The sequence below is a fragment of the Nuphar pumila genome, chromosome 5, assembly GCF_984573655.1.
Source record: "Nuphar pumila chromosome 5, dmNupPumi1.hap1.1, whole genome shotgun sequence".
Classification (NCBI taxonomy): domain Eukaryota; kingdom Viridiplantae; phylum Streptophyta; class Magnoliopsida; order Nymphaeales; family Nymphaeaceae; genus Nuphar; species Nuphar pumila.
In genome coordinates this window covers 104,816,299-104,835,998 of record NC_143253.1, presented here as the reverse complement: position 1 = coordinate 104,835,998, position 19,700 = coordinate 104,816,299, and the positions used below count along the sequence as shown (strand labels likewise).

The 19,700-nt window shown below is 36.3% G+C and overlaps 1 protein-coding gene across 1 annotated transcript; it reads left to right on the top strand.

Moving 5' to 3' along the window:
* Positions 1–587: 587 nt before the first annotated feature.
* Positions 588–15,824, top strand: LOC149837992 (uncharacterized). The gene is made up of 8 exons (XM_090007553.1): positions 588–834; positions 9,466–9,543; positions 9,703–9,791; positions 9,894–9,968; positions 12,250–12,311; positions 12,404–12,463; positions 13,435–13,632; positions 15,479–15,824. Exons 1-8 carry the CDS (start codon positions 712–714, stop codon positions 15,550–15,552), a joined length of 759 nt encoding a protein of 252 aa, XP_089863679.1. The 5' UTR covers positions 588–711; the 3' UTR covers positions 15,553–15,824.
* The last annotated feature ends 3,876 nt before the right edge of the window (positions 15,825–19,700 follow it).

Below are 19,700 nucleotides of genomic sequence, written 5' to 3'. Positions count from 1 at the left end.
AAGAAAGATCATACTCGGGTCCTATAAGGATTACATGAACCAGACCCACTTTATACCTGGTAAAATACAACTTTTAATCTTTTTATATTGAAAAAATACAGGTCTTAATCAGAACCCGCGTCAAACCTGGGTCTGATTTGAAATTTCACAAACCATACCTGGGTCCACTTTATAATCGAATCCTTTTGATTCTGACCTGGTTTCTAATTGGAACTCTTTTTTTATCACCAAGACCCCCTACGGGTTGAGCCTGGGTCGAACCTGACCCATTGACAACCCTGCTAATCAGGCCGGGCAAGCCGTTACACCGGAGAACTCCAGGCCACAGTCTCCTGACCTGGACAGTCCACAGTCTCCTAACCTGGACAGTCCACAACCGTTAGCAGTGTCTTCATGACTGGTGATGACCTCTCTCTTAGCGGAATAACCGCTAGTGGTCTAGAGAGAAAAGGAGGGCTCCCAGCGCGCGCGTTCGAGAGAGAGCGAGAGAGCGTCCGTTGATCTAGCGCTATCAGAAAGTTTGACACTTGATCTCCTTCATCCATCTTGACTACTACTACTTCTTCTTCTCTCTCTCTCTCTCTCTCTGTGTGTTGCTGGTTTAGTGCTCTGGAGAATCGAAGAAATTGAGAGAGCATTATTTTTGTTGTTGTTGTACTTAGATTTGCCTGTTTAGTTGTTTATATCGAGTTTGAGAATTGTTGGGAGCAGATGGATCGGTACCAAAGGGTGGAGCAGCCGAGGGAGGACAAGCCCATAAACGAGAACGAGATAAGGATCACCACCCAAGGGAGGGTGAGGAACTACATCACTTATGCCACCACCCTGTTTCAGGTACCCCCTTTTCTCCTTCTTCCTATTTAGAGAATCGCAAGTATTGATTCTTCCGATAGGTATTCCTTGATCGTTAATTGTTTCCGTTCATTTTTTCCATTATGCAACGTGCTTCTGAATCATGTCCAAGTCATGTTGGTGGAAGGCCTTGATGTAGAATATCCATTGGTATTCAAATTCTGGTCCTGAATTTGTGATGCTTTATTGGGTTGGGTAACGTCGATTTATGTAAATTGAAATTTCCCATTTTTCTATAGATTGTGTTTGTTGGTGCGACCATTTATAAGATTTAACTCGTCATTATTTTAGATAATGTGTGCATGCGAGCGATAATGGGTGTTTCAAAGTGAAATTTAAAGTGAGTCGATAATGAATTTTGAATTCAAAGTTGGATTTCGCTTTTGAATTCCAGTTGAAATTCAAATTCAAACTTTATCCAATTTTAATTCAAGCTCAAAGTAAATTCAATTTTGAAATTAAATTCAAAATTTTGATTCAAATACTATCCCAAATTCAGGATTCAAATTCAATTTTGAACTCAAACTTAATATTGAAATTTGAATTTGATGTTAACCAAAACTAAAATTCAAATTAGATGTTAATGAAAACTGATATTTTGAATTAATTCACCCTCTTGCAGCCACTGAACCCGGGATTTCTGCCTCCAGTGAGATTCCTCTTGACTGAAGCCTTCTCTAGGTCATGCTTAAGAGAAGCCCCCAAGTCAACGTCCTCACACGCTGGTCTAGGACAATTCATCCTCTGTTGAACCATAAAAAGCTCACCCTTCAAAGAATTCATTCTGTCCTCAAACTTGCCCATTTTGGATTTACTCCAAAACGTCAGCTTAGCTTTCACCTCATCAAGCTTATTCAAAACTAGGATCGTAGGGCAACCTAGCTGCAGAGAGTTTCAGCACTGCGAAATAATTTTAACATAGTCGGGCTCAGACAACCACCATGAATAAAATTTGAACTGGAAACGTTTTCTCTGGCTCACAACTGCCTCAAAATAAAAATTCAACATACTGTGGTTTGCAACTGATCGCGGAAATACCCACCTCTCTCTCTCTCTCTCTCTCTCTCTCTCTCTCTCTCTCTATATATATATATATATATATATATATATATATATATATATATATATATATATATATATATATCATGTTTTTAATGGCAGAGTACGGGCTAGCTGAAGTTCTGGTCATCTTTTTCTCTTTGCCCGGCCAAAATAGGGGCCAGCCCCTTTTCTGACGACCTTCTTTCTGTTTAGCTGGAATAGGGGCTCTTTCCTGCTCTCTGTTGGTTTTTTTAGAATGTGCACCTGAATTACTTGTCTTAGACTATGAGATGCTTGTGCTTTCGCCCATGTCCATCTCAATAATTTTTATGTTCTCGTCTATGCTTCTGTCTGCATTTCAATTCACAGTGTTTTAACTAGGATTTAATCTCCTAAAAAGCTGTGCAACTGAATGTTCTTGCATTAGTTTAGTTACTTACTGAATTGTTGATCTACTCTTGTTGATAAATTCAGCAAACCCTCGCTGATTTTTATGTTAGCATTGTTTCATTATTTTTGTTTGATACTGGATGGATTTGTAAGGAATAGCAGGCAATTTTTCCATTGCAGGAATGTTGTGTATAAGAGAAATATTGAAGCAAGAAGTGCTTACCTATGAATGTTAGTGTTCATGGTTCAATCTCTTGTCAGCTGACCCTACCTAAGCAATTCCCTAACTCTCTCTCTCTCTGGATTTTACCTATTTAATCCTTTTCTTTTTTATCACATGGCAATAATCACATGGCATTCTCAAAATATTAGCGATATCTGTGACATTGATTTATAAAAAATACGTTCAAGCTCACAGCATGGGATTTCCAACAGTAGTGAATATCTACAATCCATAATTATGCCACATACAAAGAGATCTCACAGGCACTCAACAATGTTTTTAGATTTTTAGTTATTTGTTTCTATATTTAAACTGAGATTTCTTTTTTATTTATATTTTGATATTTTCAAATTTGTCACACTTTTATTTGTGTTTTTGATAATTTCTAAAACCTGTTCGTGGTATCATCCCACATCAATAAGAGAATCCTTCGACGAGGGTGTAATTCCTTGCGATGTTTCCATCTTGCATAAGTCTGGATCAAGATCATGAAGACAAATCCATGCTGGAGTTGAGGGGGACATTTATGGCATCAGTTTCGTACTTGGTTTCCCTCCTTGTGGTATCAACTGCTTATGAGCTATAAAACAAGGACTCTTCTGTCATAATTTATGCTATATTGCTATGTCTTTTTGCCTGACTCCCTATTTAACAGTGCACCTTTCTTCAACAATGGAAATCTCGCATTAATTTGTCTCCATAGATAACTCATATATCATAATTCCATCCTGTTATTCTCATAAGACATCCCAGAGGGGTCCTTTGCAGGTGTTAAAGTTGAACTATGTTCCTGTAACGATCGTTGGGAATGAATACAGTTATGTAATCCAGTACCCCCAGCTTTTAATGCTTCAGTTGTCCCAGCAGAAATTTGTTATGGCCAACTGTTAAAATGTATCTCCTCCTAAAATCGTTGATGTAAATATAAATATATATACTTATATACTTAGAGATACATATACATATAATATTTATATGTATATGTATCTCTATATACATAAGTATATATATTTATATATTATTTTCTTTTTGTTCACCCGATAAGGGTATTATTGTAAATTTCCTTTTTGCGCATATTCCAATAGGAATATGTTGTATCTTTTCTTTTTATTTTTTATCCTTTTTTATTTTTATTTTTTATTTCTTTTCACCTTTTCACAAAAGGTGCATTGGGGATCCCCCAATAGAGTCGTTGGGGGGTCCCCAACGGTCACAAAAGTGACCGTTGGGGGCTCCCCAACGACTCCTTTGGGAGCCCCTTTGCACCCTCTTCTTCTTGTATAAATAGGGGTGATCCCCTCTAGTTTTTCCTAAGCTTGAGAGTCTCAAGCATTCGGTTCCTTCTATAAAATACATGCCATTGTGCATGTTTATTGTTTTTACGCTTTTGCGTATTTGTTCAAGTGTTGTGAGAGTGCCTTCGTGCACATCTTTTTCATATTTTTTGTGCTCGTATGCGTATTGTATTTTCATAGACAATTTTACATGGTATCAAAGCAAGGTTGATTATTGAAGATCGTGGGATTCTCTTTTTTTCGAGTGCCTCGAAAAACGTGCCTTCCGATCCTTGAAGATTGAAGTGGTGGATCTTTCTTCTCAAATATTTTAGAAGAATCTTGTGCAAAATTGGTGTTGGAAATATTGTGTTGGTACGCTTTTTTCTCTATCTCTCTTCTCTCTAATGGGCGAAAAAGAGTCCCATTTTGCTCTTGGTTTTAAATTAAATGGGTCCAACTATCATGTTTGGGCCGGGAATATGGAGGCTCATATAAAAGGGAAAGGCCTATGGGGATATGTTTTTGGCACAATTCCGGAACCGGAACCCAAGATTACAATAGTAAAAGAAGGCGAAATCAAGATTCTTGAGGGAGAAGAAAGAACCAAAGCTCTTGAAGAATACTCCAAGAAACACGATGAATGGGAAATGAAGAATTTCAAGATTCTCTCATGGTTTTTCTCATCCGTAGAAACCAAGATTAATGCCAACATTATTAAATTCAAAAAGGCATCGGAAGCTTGGCATTAGCCAACATTATTAAATGCCAAGATTAATGTACACCTCAAGGGATCTCTCTCATAAGTATTACCTTCAAAAGAAGGCTATCTCTCTCTCCCAAGGTGAAATGACGATTAGGGAATACTTTGCCGATCTTTCCTCTATTTGGGATGAGCTTGCAATGCTTGAACCAAAATGGAGTGGAGAGACAATTGAGCTCCGTCATAAGCAACTTGAAGAAGATCGGTTCTTCAATTTCTTAAATGGGCTAAGGCCCGAATTTGAGCAAATAAGATCATCTCTTCTCTCCTCTTTCACTCCCCTTCTCTTGAAGATGTTCTCACCAAGTTAAGTGGTGAAGAGACTCGTATGAATTTATGTAAACAAGGACCAAATGTCCTTGCGGTCCCTTGTAATATTGAAGAACATAGTGAGGTCAATGCCGTATCAAGACCCGGAAACAATGTAAAAACCTATCGTCCCCCTCATTTTAAATTCCAAAATCAAGGTGAAAATGGTGGTCAAAGAGGAAGAAGGGACTATAGCAAAACTATTTGTCATTTTTGTAAAGAACCGGGACACATCAAACCCGTATGTCCTAAATGGAAGAGACTTCTAGCTATGGCTACCACTGGTGTACCACAGAAGGATGAGGCATCTTCAAGTGGGACCCTTTCTATAAATCAAATAGTGGAAGCCCTTCAACCTCTCCTCAAGGGATCTACCTCCGGTGCGGCCGTATCCACTTCTTCTCCTCCAGGTAAAATCTCTTGGCTTTTGGACTCTGGTGCATCTTTTCATATGTCCCCAAACTTTTTGTCACTTTCCGATTATTTGAAAAATCGTTCCCCATCTTATGTCTCCACTGCTGATGGAACCTCTCTTGAAATTAAAGGAATAGGTAATTTTGAAACTCAAGAGTTTTCTATTCCAAAAATCAGATTTATACCTAAACTTAACTTAAACCTCCTCTCTGTTTCTCAACTCACGGACCATGGCTGTGATATTAAATTCTCTTGTGACAAATGCTTAATACAGGATCGCCAGTCCGGGAAATTGATTGGAGAAGGCTTTAGAAGAGGAGATCTATACTATATGGAATCTCTTCAAGTTCCAAAAGTTTTGTGTAATGTTGCCCGACATAAGGATATAAATGTATGGCACAAAAGACTTGGTCATCCTAATATCACCAAGTTATCATATTTACATTTTGCAAAAGACCTATGTAAAAGCTCTTTTTCTTGTAATGACTGCATTCTCGGAAAAATGCGCAGCTTACCTTTTGAGCAAAGAACTATGTTCTCTTCCAAAACTTTCGAAATTGTTCACTCAGATGTTTGGGGACCCGCACCTGTTGTTTCAAAAGGAGGTTTTTCTTATTATGTAATATTTGTGGATGACTTTTCCCGTTACTCGTGGATATATTTTCTTAAGTTTAAACATGAAGTGTTTTCATGTTTTAAAAATTTTCACTCAATGATTAAGAATCAATTCAATAGCAACATAAAGATTTTTAGAAGTGACTCTGGGGGAGAATATCTCTCCAATCAATTTAAGGTATATCTTGAGGATCACGGTATTATTCACCAAAGGTCTTGTCCTAAAACACCTCAACAGAATGGGTTGGCTGAAAGAAAACATAGGCACATTATTGAGACCACTAGGACTCTTCTTATATCTCAAAATATTCCTAAAAACTTTTCGGCCGAAGCAGCCCTTGCTTTTGTTTATTTAATAAATCGTCTACCATCTAGGTTATTAGGTAAAATATCTCCTTTTGAGATATTACATAAGCTTGAACCTGATTATAATAGGTTAAGGGTCTTCGGATGTAAGTGTTTCATACTTACGGATAAGAATGACAAGCTTTCACCCAAGGCTATCCCTTGTGCTTTTCTTGGTTATTCCGAAACTCAAAAAGGGTTTCATTGTTACGATCTTCGAGAGGATAAGCTACATGTCTCTAGAAATGTAACCTTTTTAGAAAATGAGAGTGGTTTTGAAAAAAATGTTTCTCAACAAGAAAATTTTGATTACTCCTTATTTGACTTGTTATCTAGTAATGATGACATATCCAGTGATGATGATGTATCATTAAACCATGATGAGGAAAATGATGAAGATATTGGTGAACATAATGATCCAGAAAGTAGAGTTCCAAGTGAGCCTATTACCTACTCTCGTAGAAACCAAGACACCTTTAGAAGTGCTATTGATCAATATAGTGAGCTTTCCACTCCTCTTGACCATAGAAGATCTGAAAGAAATAGAAGACCTCCAACTCGCTTTGTATCGTTTGATTCTTTTTCACCCCGATATAGGGCTTGTCTTAGTGCTATTCACTCTTATTTCGAACCAAGAAATTTTGCAGAAGCTAAAAAATGTATAGAATGGCAAGAAGCCATGCAAAGTGAACTTAATGCTCTTAAAAGGGCAGGAACTTGGGATTTTCAAACTCTACCTATAGGAAAGAAAACTATAGGCTGTCGATAGGTCTTTAAAGTTAAAATTAAGAGTGATGGTTCTTTAGAAAGGTATAAAGCTCGCTTAGTTGCTAAAGGGTATGGGCAAGAGTATGAAATTGATTACGAAGAAACCTTTGCCCCTGTAGCTCGGATGGTTACCGTTAGGTGTCTTATTACTATTGCATCTATTAAAAATTAGAACATTTTTCAAATGGATGTTAAAAATGCCTTTTTAAATGGTGATCTTAACGAAGAAGTATATATGGATGCCCCACCAGGCATGATAATTCCTAAGGATAAAGTTCTTTGTCTTCGAAAGGCTCTCTATGGCTTAAAGCAGGCCCCCAAAGCCTGGTATGATAGATTTACCAGTGTTATGTTGGAAAATGGTTTTTCATCATGTTATACTGACACTGCTTTGTTTACTAGAAAATCTAATGCAGGGATTGTAATTTTATTACTTTACGTTGATGACATGTTAATAACAGGTGATGATGTTCAAGGAGTCAAGGGTATTAAGTCCGTCTTGACTTCAAAATTTGAGATGTCAGACTTAGGTTTTCTGACATATTTTCTTGGAATTGAGGTTGCCTATTCGCAACGTGGTTATTTTCTATCTCAATCTAAACTTGTCTGCGAGATTATTGACAGGTCAGGTATTTTTGATGACAAAGTTTGCGAAACTCCTGAAGTTGTGGGAGCAAAAATGAAGATTGACGACGGTGTTCCTCTAACCGATCCTACTCCTTACAGGCAGTTGGTAGGGTCTTTAATGTATCTTAGCATTACTCGACCTGACTTGTCACATGCTATACACATCGCCAGTCAGTTTCAGCATGCTCCTACAACCATTCATATGAGTGTTGTGCTCCGCATCATCAGATATTTGAAGGGAACGGTAAATAAGGGAGTATTTCTATCCTCTTCCTCTGAATTGAAATTGCTTGCTTATACTGACTCAGATTGGGGAGGTAACCCTAGTAACCGTCACTCCACCACTGGTTTCTGTGTTTTCTTAGGTGAGTCCTTGATCTCATGGCGATGCAAAAAGCAACAAAAGGTCTCCCTGTCATCCACTGAAGCCGAATATAGAGCCATGGCATCTACCACCATGGAAATTGTATGGATTCAAAGTCTTTTGGAAGATATGGGAGTGTTTATCAGAGAACCAACAAAGTTGTGCTGTGACAATAAAAGTGCAATTTATATTGCCAGGAATCACACCTTTCACGAGCGAACAAAGCATATAGAGATGGACTGTCATTATGTCAGAGAAGAATACTTGAAGAAGGTCATTGATCTTCCATACGTAACGTCTGAGTATCAGCTTGTTGACTTCTTCACCAAAGCTCTATGTTCGCCCAGATTTCATTTCCTCCTTGGCAAACTTACGGTTATCACACCGTAAGTTTGAGGGGGGGTGTTAAAATGTATCTCCTCCTAAAATCGTTGATGTAAATATAAATATATATACTTATATACTTAGAGATACATATACATATAATATTTATATGTATATGTATCTCTATATATATAAGTATATATATTTATATATTATTTTCTTTTTGTTCACCCGATAAGGGTATTATTGTAAATTTCCTTTTTGCGCATATTTCAATAGGAATATGTTGTATCTTTTCTTTTTATTTTTTATCCTTTTTTATTTTTATTTTTTATTTCTTTTCACCTTTTCACAAAAGGTGCATTGGGGATCCCCCAATAGAGTCGTTGGGGGGTCCCCAACGGTCACAAAAGTGACCGTTGGGGGCTCCCCAACGACTCCTTTGGGAGCCCCTTTGCACCCTCTTCTTCTTGTATAAATAGGGGTGATCCCCTCTAGTTTTTCCTAAGCTTGAGAGTCTCAAGCATTCGGTTCCTTCTATAAAATACATGCCATTGTGCATGTTTATTGTTTTTACGCTTTTGCGTATTTGTTCAAGTGTTGTGAGAGTGCCTTCGTGCACATCTTTTTCATATTTTTTGTGCTCGTATGCGTATTGTCTTTTCATAGACAATTTTACACCAACTACTTCCAACCTCTGCCTAAATATGTAATCCAGTACCCGTTAGTAGTTCGTTTATCGTAGTATGTGTATCTTTTTCTTTTGATTGATTAAGCTGCTTTGAAAGAATTGCATATCGTCTTCATTTCCTAATCTGAAAAGAAGGGAAATTGTTTCTTTTTAATTTTTAACAATTGGTTAATCTGATCATGTGTAGATGGTTTCATATGCATTATATCCTATTTATAGTTCATATTCAAAATTATAATTCTTATTTTTCATTTGGTTTTATCAGTTCAGTATTTGTTTTTCTTCTTTCGGATTCTTTTTCCTTTTTTTCTCATTCATTTGGTTGGCCTTTAGCATGGATCCTACCGATTATTGTTCTCTCCCTTAACTTGGGATGGATTTTTTGAAGGGACTAGTCAATATTGTGGAAGACGTGTTCTGGTTGGATCTAATTCTAATTGTTTATCTGGCCATGTCCTTTAACAGAAAGGGTCCAATGAGATTATCCTTAAAGCCATGGGGAGAGCAATCAACAAGACCGTGATGATTGCAGAGTTAATAAAGGTGTGTGTGTGTGTGCATGCACATGTGAACTATTTAGTTTTTCTCATTTGCTGCATATCTTTCATTGCAATAGTTCATGTATTCCTATTGCGTTGTATCATTGCTTTTTGGATTCTGAAGGTTTTTGTTTTTCTTTGGGTATATTTCTACTTGATCCAGAGAAGGGTAGCTGGCCTTCACCAAAACACCTCAATTGGGTCGAATGACATAACCGACATGTGGGAACCATTGGAAGAAGGATTGATTCCGTAAGATCACTCTATATTCTGGATCAATTGCTGATCATTTTATCTCTGATTCATCAATAATGAAGGGTGCAGTGACAAGGGTGTCTCTATTTCAACATGCAGGCTTCAAACTACACGGCATGTGTCAATGATCACAATAACTTTGTCTAAGAAGGAGCTGGATACATCATCCACTGGGTAAGTTAAGAATGTATCTTCTGGTTGTGGTTTTGGTTTAATCTGGAGAAAAGAGAAGAAAAGAAATGGTCTTTCATGCCAGACATGATGTAGCTCCCATGGTTTGTAGGTTCCTGCCTGTATTCTAATAGCGACAAGATTAAAGAACATGACTTTTTGGTTTTTTCTAGACTTGGATTTTGATATGCTTGGAAAAATATGGGCTGTTAATGGACCTATGGGTGAGAGCGGGTTTCACATTTTTTAGTGGGCCGGAATCCAAGTTGCTTCTTGGATTCCTCCCCACAGTTTCTTCTTTAATATTTTGACTGTCATTTCTGTTTCTGTTTGTGTTATTATAATTATAATAGCCGTAATAATAACGATTATGTGCTGCAAATAGGCTAAGTAAAAAGCACCAAATGTGCATGTATATCAATTAGGATGAAGCATGGTTGCAAATTATTATGAGAAAATGATATATTATTACTTTTAAACAGTTATAAAATAGCAATAAATTGACAATATCATAGCTCTCCGTTAAAAACCAATATAGCAATAAATTGACAATGTCATAGCTCTCCATTTAAAGCAAACATATCATGATTTTTTTCTCCATATGTTCAATTCATTGACAATCCATTTGAGTTACCTATTTTATTGACTTTGATTTTCTTATGTTTTTAACTTAATTATTTTGTCAAATTTAGCAAGTTTTTTCTGCTAAAATCTCAATCAAATAAAGAATGCGAAATTTCAAAGAAGTTCATGGGCTGAAAAAGAAAATTCTGTTTTGACATTTATAACAGTGGGATGAAAGATATCCAGTAGTGCACACCCATGAGAAAAATATTTTTCGGGGGTTCCTCTTCTTTTGGTGGGATTGACAGATTTCTATGGGCTGATTACATGATCGACATCTAAGTCACAGGGACTCTGCAAAGCAGGTGCCGCACCCGCGTCGACGCGACGCGACGTGGGTGCGGTCAACACGACCCTAGGTGCGGTCAATGCACCCAGGGTCATTTTGGTCCAATTTTTCGAACGTTAAAAAAAATCGATGAAAAAGGAGGATTAGGGCAAATTTTTTTTTTTGCCCTAATCTCCTCTCCTCTCCTCTCCCGCGCAGCTCAGCTTGAGTCCTCTCGACGCCACCTCCTCCTCTCCCTCGTCGCAGGTACCCTCTAGCTTCCTCTCTCTCTCTCTTCTTGTGTCGGCAATGGAGGGGTCAAGCCCCCCTGCTCCCTCTCGCTCTCATGTTGGGTCGGCAGGGGAGGGGCTGAGCCCCCCCTACTCCCTCTCGCTCTCTTGTTGGGTCGGCAGGGGAGGGGTCGAGCCCACCCTACTCCCTCTGATTTCGGCAGGAGAGGGGCCGAGCCCCCCCTCTCGCCCTCTTGTTGGGTCGGCAGGGGAGGGGCCGAGCCCCCCACCCTGCTCCCTTTGATTTCAGGGGAGGGGGGCCGAGCCCCCCCTCTTGCTCTCTTGTTGGGTCGGTAGGGGAGGGGCTGAGCCCCCCTGCTCCCTCTGTTTTCGGCAGGGGAGGGGGCCGAGCCCCCCACCCTGCTCCCTTTGATTTCAGGGGAGGGGTCGAGCCATCGGAATCAGATGATCCAAGAGTCAATTCCTATAAAATCAAGCATGTAGAACGCATATGTACGGTCAGATTTAAGGAAAACACGAAAAAAACTTCGAAAGCCTGGTTAGCATGGCAGTTAGCAGCTACCACCTTCTCTCTCTCTCTCTCTCTCTCTCTCTCTCTCTCTATATATATATATATATATATATATATATATATATATATATATATATATATATATATATATATATATATATATATATATATATATATATATATAGGGTTAATGGGCAAGGAGCCCCCTAGTGAAAAACTGTAATATTTTTAATGGTTTTTACATATCTGACCCTCCAAATGTGATCTACATATTTGAGTTAGTAGAAATTAGTGCTTGAATCATGTTACTCCAATGTGAGATTTTGCAAGGGTTGAAAAATCAACAGCCTACATTGTACCAAAATTGTAACCCTCATAAAATCATATTTTTACCTTGAAAATGTAGGATTCAAGATTTGATTCATACTATTTTGACCACATTGGACACATCCATGGAGTTGGATTTGGTCAAAACAACTTCCCACTATGAGTTCCAACTAAGGGGTTCCTTACCCACGAGGGTACCAAATACTTTCTCATATGTGTGTGTATTGTGAATCTGATTTTTAGTCTCATCATACATCTCCATACCTACATTTGTTTGTTTGGCTTACATATTCATTGCTACAGCTACCAACCACCCTTAGCGGCTGACCAGGTGAAACAGTTGATGGCATATGATAACGAAGGAGGTAACATGTGCTTCCAGCTTCATATGACTTATTAATGTGAGGCACATTTATGCACATCTCATCCATGTGCTTGATTATTTCCATGGTTTCAGAGGTCTCCCCACGAGCAAGCGGCAGGGGGCATGGCAGTCGTGGAAGGGGTAGAGCAAGAGGTATTGTGGTTATTTTGACACAGAAATAACACCTGAGAAACATTGTTAGTTTGCTACGCTAAAAGAAGTAGCATGCCAGCTTTCTCGAGAGTATTTTTCTATTTTGAGGATGATGATAACCCTTTTGAAATATCAAAACTTGCAGAAATTATTCACTAATGGGGCAGAGACTACAGCTTTTATTTATTCAATGTTTTGGTTTGCAGTTTTACCTAGCCCCCTTTTCTTTTTGCTTCTTTTCACGACTGAGGTCATGTCCCACTATTGTTTTCACGTAGCCAATGATGCATCAGCCACTAAACAATGTAGTCTTGGTTTTATTCTTTTTCCTCGCTCCTCCATATGAAATTTTATCAATATTCCAATCATTGACACTGGAAGGCTATTGTTTCCACTATTTTGTTTAAACACTGACAGAAAACTTTCAATGGTGATGCAAGGGTTTTGAAGATTAGTTGTTTCAATGTTCAGTTTTTTGAGGTTGATTTTAGATAACTAATGAGTTTTATCTGCTATTAAATCACTAGTTTTTTTTAGTACTAATTTCATTGTTTGATGTGAGGTTTTTCAATGTTCCAGTTATTGAGGCTAAAAGGAGTATTGTTTTGTGACTTTGTCTAGGAAAATGGTTTATAAGGATTTTTATCTTATTTTGTTGATTTGGGTATTTATGTTTTGAGGAAGCAGTTAATTAGTTAATTATGATTTCTCAGAATTGCTAAACCATATCTAAGTGAGTAGGTTTTGATTCGTGCATTTTTGTGAACTAAAACATTTGCTCATCAAAGAGGTCTTTATATGTTCCCAGTGTTTTGAGGGCACTCTTCTTCCCTTGGCATGACTGAAAAATGTTGAGAAAATGAAAATATCAGTTTACAATCAATTTTTCTTTGTATGGTTGAATTAAGTTGATTTCAACATCATACAGATCTTAGTTTGATAGATAAGCATTACTGACATGCAACTCACAGGTAGTGGCAATGGGACTGGTGAATACAATCAAGGTGGAAATTGGGACATGGGTGGTCATGTGTACACCAGAGGTCGTGGTCGTGGAAGAGGACACAATTTCCGTGTCCATGGAAGAGGCTATGATGCTGGAGATGTGCAGCCAGAATCAGGATACAATGGCAGTGATGGAACAGAAGCACAGCCATCACAAGGGCGTGGTGAGGGCATCTTTTCTACCATCAACTATGTCATGTCTAGGATTCTTTTGGATACAAATCCTTATTTGTTGTTTGGTTAAGTGACTTCTTAGGACATTTACTGCATTTAGTTGTCTATTTTTCCAAGTCATCAGGCTTTGTGAAATAGTTGGTCAACTGTTCTCTTGTGGTATCTTCATTATGCTTGCTTCAGTGGTAAGCCTTCATTGTGCACATGTAAGAACTTCTCAAGAAATCTTCAAGCATAAATGTTTTCTCTCTTTCCATCAATTTGTGTGTACCTCTGGTTTATTAATCTTTCTACCCTTTATTATGCATTTGACGAAAGGATTTGTTGGAGTTTATACTGGTTTAAATGCATTTTTTTTGAAAGGCTGGTTTAAATGCATTTTGCTATACCTTCTCTCCTACAATTTTAAAATTGGAAGCCCCTCAAATTTTATGTTGGAAGCAAAGGGTTGCCAAGTATCTGGGAGAAAATATCAGTCAGATTGATTGTGAAAAAGAAATTCAAGTTACCTTCTCAAATATAATTTGGAGTTTCCTTTATTTTCATGGTTCCAAAAGGTCACAGTGTCTGTAATAGAGAATATAGTCAAGTTCCTCCCCTTTCTCCAGTCTCTCCTGTACTCATTCCAAACTCATTATTATGTTGTCATGTTAATTTATTTTGAACAAATTCTTGGTAATCAAGTATTTTCTTTCCTTTTTTTAAAGCAACATACCTTTCATATTTATTATATTATTAAATCAAATGAGTCAAATATTTTCCAGTCGGCGCCAATTTTGCTGATCTACATTTTAAGGTAGTTTTCAGGTCTAGTAGTATCACTCATGTTAAAGCATACTTGATTGGTGGCTCCAACTCTCTTTGTACAAGGAAAATTATGCAAAGTAGGCTGAATTGTCATGTAATTTAGTTCCTTTTAGGAAGTATTATGATTTCTATTCACTTTATGTGTCATCTTCCATCATCTGTCACATTAAAATGGTAAAATCTCACTTAGCGTTATCAGATTAAGTATATATACATTAGTACTATGGAAGCTATAACCATATAAAATATTAGAGAAAAATATGTTGTTCAAGACAGTAGTGCAATAACTACCATATCGATACTATGGCGTTCCATGGTTATATGTTTTTTTTTTCATAACAGAGCTGGGGGAGAAAGCCCCCTCCTTTACATTGTTAGGATATCAGCAGGACCAGTCTGGCGGCCTGCGTCACCACAAGACGCGATCCCCAACCACATTAACACTGAGTAACAGCCTACAAACGGCCAAACATGGTTTGCAGTTCAAAACAGAGATACAGTGAGCAATTTGCCGAATCAATGAGTGGCTATTAGTCCCTCGGCTCCTGCCTTCCACAATACCTTTCAGCCAGGACAGTCCATGGTTATATATTGGCAGGTAGTGGCTGTCACTATTGTGAACCAGTTGCATGGAAACATGACACTTTCAGTTGAACCATACCAAGAACGCTTCAAGTAACAGATTCAGCACCTTTTAGGTCCTTGAATCCAAGTCATAATATTAGTATCATTACTCTCCCTGGTAGACCTGCTTGATAGCAATCTCTTTGTATAGTTTATGAACCAGTTTGCTATAATGATATATTTGTGTTTCATGTTTCTTTTTGGTGGCCAATTTCAATTGGATTAGTTGTTCAGGGACCTTGATTGAAATTTATGTAGCAATCTGTGACTAGTTTATTGTTCTAATGGCATGTTCTGCTTAACATTTCTACTTCAGATGATATTTTTATGTTTTTTTTAATTGTTTACTTGGTTGCGTTCTTTCTAGTGTGAGCAAGATAAGAAAATATATGCAACTGATTACAGGAAATGGTCGTGGACGGGGAAGGGGTCGTGAGTGGGGACGCAGGATTGATGGGCCAGTCCAAGAAGCTGCCTGAGTTATGAGTAATGAGATGAATTTTGTGAGTTTTTTGCAAAGTTTTAGGACCGGGGGATTTGGATGCCTGCTCTGCTTTCTTGAAATTTTTCTTGTCCTAGTAATTTGTGTTGCTGTTTCTTGCCAACAGCAGCCTTGTTTTTGTAGGTAGGATTTTCTCACTGGTTGCAGATAAATTGTCACTTTAACAAGGAAATTGTACAATTCTGCTTTGTTTTTTCCACCGAATAATTGAGCAGCACATTCTTTTATTCGTGAATTTCAGTTCTTTCTTCACAGGATAGTAACTCAAGTTCAGTCATTAGTTATTACTTGATAAATACTTTCTGTGGTGCAATTGGCAACCAAAGATGTAACCTGGCTTGGTATTTTTGGTTCTAATTTGACTTCTTAGGTATATGATTATGGTTGACATTAGCTGGCTGCTCTGCCAGTGCAGTTATAGCAGCACTAATGCACCTGATCCCTTCAGAACTCCAAAGACTAGCATGCTTGTGCGAGCATAATACCGGGGGGTTGGCTCCTCTGCCCATAAACTTGAATTTTAGCTTGTGCATTTGGTTTTGGTAAACATTTTTATGGTAGGGAGGGTGTGCTACTTGCTTCCACTTTCTGCTTGTTGGCAGATGCTTGACAATGTACTGGAAAATGGACAGGGTTGGGTCATATTCTCTCCATTTGAATGTGGTCATCTGAAAAAGACAGCAATATCCAATTATACCCTTATTTGTGTTTTTTAAACATCAAATTTATCCATCCTTGAACCTTGGAACAATAGGTTTGGATTGTCTAGGCAGGGGGAGATTTTAATGATTTGTCGAGCATTGTTGTGACAAATGTAGGTGATATTTTGTAAATATTGTGCGATATTTTCAAAAGTTGATACTAACATGAAAACTTATGATATTTTAAAACAGAAAATGATTGTACTATTCTTGAAACTTAGCGCCTTTTTGCAAATTCCAAGAAATAAGTTAAAATTCCCTGCATATCTAAAATCATTGGTTCCCGACTTATTTAAGACCAATTACCCTTCGCATGATATTTTCTGCAGACCACTTGACATTCGCACAAATTTGCAAATTTCTTGTGAACCTCCAAAAGATTAAAATCCAAGGAGAATCACATAATATTTTGTGCGGAGCTCTTAACATTCACACAAATTTGCAAATTTCTTGTGAACCTCTTTTAAAAGATTAAAATTCAACTAAGGAGATATGCATGATATTTTCTGTGAACCTCTTTGACATTCAGACAAATTTGTAAATTTTTTGTGAACCTCCAAAAGATTAAAATTTATGAAAATGATCGTATTGTATGACAAAAATGAAGCATTTCCTAAAATGCCCTATAATTTTTTTAAATCCTTTTAATATTCAAAATCCTAAATATTTGAATTTAACATGATCATTTTATCCTTCGCATGTGTGAATTTCTTCCTTCCAAATATGTGCTCAAGTATTGCATCCAAGATCAATGACAAACTTTGTCACCAAATTTCGACCCAAAAATTGAAGGATTCTAGAAAAATATATAAAAGAACAAAGAAACTAGACAAAAATGCATTTTCAACGACACCTGATTCATTGGAAAGCAATGAACGGATACTGAGATATAATCCTAACAACGTTTCTAAAATAAGAGATAAACAAACACGGTTGCACCTATCCTGATTATTCTATATTATTTTTAGTTACCTTCATCAAAAATCTAAAAAAAAATGAAAAAGACAAAGATAGACAGGGGCATTAGCTTTTTAATTCCATCAAGAACACTTTGATCTGATTAGTAGTTGAGAAAAAACATTATGTGAAAAATAAACTGTTTGGTTGCTCCTGTTTGTAGAGCATATCTTTTTTTTATTTTTGAACTCAAAATACAAAAACCCTAGAAGAGCTTTTAGTTCTAACTCAAAACCGTAAAATTATAGGCATGTGACTCTGTTTTTCAATGATTATAAAAATACAGGTTTTTAACGTCATATTAAAGAGATGCATATATGAGAACAAAGACTATTTTGTAGAAAATATGTGAATTTTCTCATATATATATATATGTATATATATGCAAATTTCCTCATATATATACGAAGTTTCTCTTATATATGCGGATTTCCTCATAAACATGTGAATTTCCTTATATATATACAAATTTTCTCATATACATGTAGATTTTTTCCTAAATATATGTGAAGTTTCTCCTATATATGAGGATTTTCTCTTAAATATAAGTGAAGTTTATCTTATATATGAGGATTTTTTCTTAAATATAAGTGAAGTTTTTCCTATATATGTGGATTTTCTTTTAAACATACTAATTTTCTCCTAAAATATGCAAATATGCGAATTTTCTCATATATATAGATTTCTTCATAAACATGCGAATTTCTTCATATATATTCATATTTTCTCATAAATATATGCGAAATTCCTTATATATATTCATATTTCCTCCTAAACATGCAAATTTTCTCATATATATGCAGATTTTTTTCTAATTATGTGCGAAGTTCTTCCTATATATACGGATTTTCTCCTAAACATGCAAATTTTCTCTTAAAATATGCGAATATGCAAATTTTCTTCTAAACATGCGAAATTCTTTATATATATATATACAAATTTTACATGTTTAAGAGAAAATTTGCATAAATAAGAGAAGATTCTCATGTTTAGGAGGAAATTCACATGTTTAGTAGGAAATTTGCATGTTCAAGAAGAAATCCGCATATATATGAGAAAATTCACATATTTATAAGAAAATCCACGTATATAAGAGGAACTTCGCATATGTATGAAGAAATCCGTATATATATGAGGAAATTTGCATATTCGTATATTTTTTACAAAATAGTCTTTGTTCTCAAATCTGTATCTTTTTGATCTGACATCAAAAACCTTCATTTTTATAATCGTTGAAAAGCTGAGATACAAGCCTATAATTTTACTGTTTTGAGTTAGAACCAAAAACTCCTCTAGGATTTTTATTTTTTAGTTCTAAGACCAGAACAAAAATATGCTCTTCTGACAGGAACAACCAAACAATCTATTTTCAAGAGAACGTTTTTTCTCAACCACTCATCAGAACAAAGTGATCATGGTGTCATTGGAAAGTTAATGCCCTGATTTGTCTGTCTTTTTTATCATTTTCCTAGATTTCTGATGCAAGTGGCCAGGAAATAGTATAGAATAATCAAGATATGTGTAATCACGCCTGTTCATCTCTTATTTTAGGAATACTATCGGGGTTGTATCTTAGCGCCCATTCATTATTTTTTAACAAATCAGGTGTCGTTTAAAATATAGTTCTGTCTAATTTCTTTGTTCTTTTTTGTGTTTTTTCTGGAATACTTTATTTTTAGGTTGAAAATCAATGGCAACTTCTGTCATAAATTTTGGATGCAATACTTAGGCATATATTTGGGAAAAAATTTGCATATCGAGAGAAAATTCCTGCATGAGAAGGTTAAAATGGTCGTAAGAATATTTGTGGTTTTGGTCATCGAGCAAATTTTGATAAATTATGGAGGTATTTTGGAAAATGCATCATTTTTACCATATAATATGATAATTTTTTGTTAAATCCAAGTAAGGAGATTCACATGGTATTTTGTGTTGTCCTTCTAACATTCACACAAATTTGCAAATGTCTTGCGAACTTCCTTTGAAGATATTCACATGATATTTTATGCGAACCTCCTTATATTCACACAAATTCACAATTTTTTTGCAAATCACCTTCAAAAGATTAAAATTCAACTGAAAAGATTTGCATGATATTTTCTATGCACCTACTGGCATTCATAAATTTCTTGTGAACTTCTTTGAAAAGATTAAAATCCAACTAAGGAGATTCACATGATATTTTGTGTAGACCTCCTAGCATTAGCACAAATTTGCATACTTTTTTTGTGAACCCCCTCCAAAAGAAGAAATTCAACTAAAGAGATTCACATGATATTTTTTGTGCATCTCTTGGCATTTATACAAATTCACAAAATTCTTGTGAAGCTCCTCAGAAAGATTAAAATCCAACTAAGGAGATTTACATGATATGATATTTTGTGCAAACCTCTTGACATTAGCACAAATTCACATAATTTTTTTGTGAACCTCTTTCAAAATATTAAAATCCAACTAAAGAGATATT